At 32.5% G+C, this 4095-nt stretch overlaps 1 protein-coding gene across 1 annotated transcript in view; it reads left to right on the top strand.

Moving 5' to 3' along the window:
• Nucleotides 1-1831: 1831 nt before the first annotated feature.
• Nucleotides 1832-4095, top strand: part of LOC107750938 (epidermal growth factor receptor substrate 15-like 1) — a 17142-nt gene continuing 14878 nt past the window's right edge. Inside the window, exons 1-4 of the mRNA XM_016566517.1 lie at nucleotides 1832-1878; nucleotides 3003-3044; nucleotides 3254-3343; nucleotides 3441-3488. Of these exons, the coding sequence (XP_016422003.1) occupies nucleotides 1861-1878; nucleotides 3003-3044; nucleotides 3254-3343; nucleotides 3441-3488 (198 nt within the window). The 5' untranslated portion in view covers nucleotides 1832-1860. The remainder of the gene's footprint in view (nucleotides 1879-3002; nucleotides 3045-3253; nucleotides 3344-3440; nucleotides 3489-4095) is intronic.

Raw genomic sequence — 4095 nt, 5'->3', positions numbered from 1 at the left:
CGAGACTTGCACTTGGACCATAGTGCGGCCCGGTGGAAAAAAAGGTTGAGAACCACTGCACTAGATAGATACCTGTAATAGGACTCTATAGAGAGGCTTGTGAATTCCCTATTGTTTTTATACATAATTGTTTACTTTTATTAGGTTGTGGATTTAAATGTATATTAAGGCATTCTCAAAGACTACTTTCTGTCAAGGTTTATATTTTTTGTATAAATAATATGAAATGTTGATTTGAAGTGTAGGTTTTTGCATTATTATTACTACATTCAAACCTGATCACAGAAAGCATTTTGTTACACAAAACATTAAAATTCTATAAAAATGTAACAAAAATTAACAGGAATGCTTTATCAGAGCTTAATCCTTCTGGGTCTGATCTGATTTTAACCTCTTATTTCAGTCTTCTGACTCATTTTGGCTATATGTTATAGCCATACCAATTCATTTGAGTGTGTAATTGTGTGTGTGTGTGTGTGTGTCTGTGTGTGTGTCTGTGAGTGTGTGTAAGTAAGTGTGTGTGTGTGGATGTATCTGTTTTACACTCTTGATGTTTTAGAGTGTAACCCCTTCCTTGCTGTCCACTTTTTTACTGTATTGTATTACTGTACTGTATTGTAGTTGAATTACTGATTTTATTTTACATAGTTGCAGTGTTACAGTTACACCAGTTCATAGGTGTGTGTGTGTGTGTACAAGTGTGTGTCCGCGTGTGTGTGAGTTGGTGTGTTGATTTTGCACTCTAGATGTTTTAGAGTTTCACTCCTTCATTGCTGTGCAATTTTCTTCTGCATTGTGGGGGATTTGTAGATTGTACACACAAAAATGTTCTGTATTTTCGATTTTTCCCCCCCATTTCCCATTCATTTCCTATGGTCGGTCATTTTTGACCGAAGACCATGAGAGTGACAATTTTTTTTTATAGAATAGTACCACTTAGCTTTTTCGAATCATGCCCTCAATTTTTTTTTGTGTTCACATACCAAGTGCCATAAAAGTCACCAAGTTTCGTACCATTCTGGTGAAGCTACGATTTTTAAAAATTCTAAATGTAAAATTAGACCGCGCAAGGGACTTTCTCTTAAGGAATCAGAGGAGCTTCAGATACAAGTAATTTTTTCTTTTCTGTTTCCCTTTTCTTTGCTTAACTACAGTAAACTAGGCCTATCACACATTCTCCCATAACATTGTTTTAAATATATCATTTAAAACGAATTATTTTCTAGATATTTTCTGTTCTGCATTATGTTTTGCATGCTTTTTACCTGGTTTTGTACTTTAGATTAATAACATAGATAATTATGAACGGTGTCCACAATCGGATATGGACATAGGCCTATTTGTCCACAATCGTCTCAGAACAGCTTAATTTAGTAGGCCTAAGACTTAAGAACACGTTAACAAGTTAAAATAACTTAAGTGAAATTAATTTAGAGAAACAAACCACCTCTGTGTCATACCAAAGATACGATCTTTAATGAATCTTTAATGATTTCAATGATTTTAATGTAGTTGTTTTTTTGGTGTTTGGCTTAGTGTTATGTTAGAATCATTATTATACTCTTATACCTTTTGTTCTTTAATATTGTGAATTGTTTTTAGCTTAATTTTGTTGTATGCATTTGTCATTTTTATTTAATTTCTTTATTTTTAAAATGTGTATAAGTAGTATTTATAAAGTTTTAACTTTTAGTTTTGGATCTGTTTTTAGTTGTCTTAATACTACAATTGATTGCTTTTATTGTCCTCATTTGTAAGTCGCTTTGGATAAAAGCGTCTGCTAAATGACTAAATAAATAAATAAAAAATAAAATGTCACGTTTGACGGAGTCCTGTGCGCATGCGCAGGAATCAGGAAACATGGCGGCGGTCAGTCAGGTAATGACTTTAAAAGTTTAATCACAACTAAACTGTAAAATACATTTTCAGAGGATTTATATAGATCATGGTCTCTGGGTTGTAGAAAATGCTGTTACGTCTTGTTTAGGCGTAAAAGCACGGACGTTGTCGGGCTCTCCTGTGAAACAGGCGCACTTATCGATTGTTGTTAGCGAATATTTCGTAGTTATGTTTTCAGTTTTGCCTCGTTATGTGTTTTAATAATCTCCGATAATTGATTGCTGACTGATTTGCGCTTTCAAGGTCGCTGTTTTGCAACTTTTTGACTCTCTTTATGTCGCGACAGCTGTTTGTGCAGCACCATTACGAAACTGATGTGTGTGTTTTATATGAGTCCTGTCAGTGAATGGTTCAGAATTTTGTTCAGAAGCATTATTATGAATTATGATGTATTATGTCAGCAGTCCGTTTGTGTACATTGTCTTTAACGAGAGAAACCTATGTTTTCATCCTGTGACGTCATCGATGCCCACAGCAGCCCCTGCCCTTCCAATTACTGTAATAATATTATTAACTATTATTAATTAATATTATTAACAATAATCATACATACTTTATACATCATGGTGGTATTTATTGTAAAATCATATGGCCGTGATCTTTTGAGAATCATCAGTGTGAAAATGAAAATTGCGAACAAAATCAATATTAACATTTGTATGGAAATCAGTGGAAATGCACTTAATTTTTGTAAAAATGTATAATGTCACAATGTAAATATATATATATATATATATATTAATTTTTTTGATAATTGTATTTCATGATATTGGTAACTCTTTAGAGTAAGGTTCTATTAGGTAACGTAAGTTAATCCATTAACTAATAATCAGCAATTTAGTATACAGTAAGTATATACAGTATATTTGTCAATGTTAGTTATTAAGATACAGCTGTTCATTGTTAGCTGAGAGCCAATAAATATTGTTAACAGATACAAATTTAATAGTGTATTAGTAAATGTTGAAACTGACTAAGATGAATATGCTTTAGACGTATTTTTCTTAGTTTGTTAATCACATAGGAACCTTATTGTAAAGTTTTACCCATGTATATTTATATTTTTACGGTCCTTTTTTAAATTTTCATTCCTATTTATGCAGTTATCAAGTGGAAGCCCTGCGTATGAGAGCTTCTACAGACAGGTAAATTCATTGAACATGACTTATGGGACGAACCTGTGTAGAAATGTCAGGGAATTACCAATGCTATTTAAAATGGAATAAATAAAGCCCTGATATTATGTGCTCCCAGTGTCACCCCAGTGAAGTGTAAATATTAATATACTGGCTTATGCTGGATGATGGTTCCTGTCATTATAAGTCACTCTGATGGCCTGTGGTGTTTGTTGCAGGTGGATCCGGGAAACACTGGGAAAGTGGGCGCCGCAGAAGCCGCTCAGTTCTTAAAGAAATCCGGGCTGTCGGACAGCACATTGGGTCAGGTGAGAATAAATAATCACGTCACTGAACATCTGAAAGCCTTGAGATGCAGCGCTGGAACTGTTGGTGGAAAATTACAGTTTTTTCCTCTCTTTACAGATCTGGGATCTGTCAGACCCAGAGAGAAAAGGGTACTTGGATAAAAAGGTAAATACCATTGTTTGTCAGAATAGGCCTTTAGACAATTAGATGGCTTTCCATTATGATCTTTGCCGTCGTATTGATGTAATTTATATCAGCTCTTCATTTATTTGAAGTCTTAAATCCTGTTTGTACAATTGTGTTTGATGGAAAGTTAAAAGTTCCACCTTTATGAATCTCACTGAGCCAGATCTTGGTCTAAAAAAAGATACACGCCAAAATAAAACTTTGGTTTACATGAATTAATTATCACAGGTATGTATTAAATATTGTACAGAGGAATGTAATTCTCAAAGTAATAATGATAATACAATTTATTAAAACATCATTTTAAGGAATACCATACAATATCACACATTTTTCCCCCATGTTTTTATTTAAATCTCGATCCTGCAGTGCTTTGTATGTTGATGTTTTGTTATTTTAGTATAATTGAGATAGTTTTAATATTTTCTGATTTTATTTTAATTTCAGTTAAAGTTTTAACAGTTTTGTTGTATTTTTGTTATTTTTTTTTATTTTTGTTTAATTTTTAGTTTTAGTTATTTTGGTACATCAAGTTAAACGAAATTTTATATATGTATATATATATATATATATATATATATATTTA

The sequence above is a fragment of the Sinocyclocheilus rhinocerous genome, unplaced genomic scaffold (genome assembly GCF_001515625.1).
Source record: "Sinocyclocheilus rhinocerous isolate Xijiao unplaced genomic scaffold, SAMN03320098_v1.1 scaffold1534, whole genome shotgun sequence".
NCBI lineage: Eukaryota > Metazoa > Chordata > Actinopteri > Cypriniformes > Cyprinidae > Sinocyclocheilus > Sinocyclocheilus rhinocerous.
This window is presented reverse-complemented; position numbering and strand designations above follow the sequence as displayed.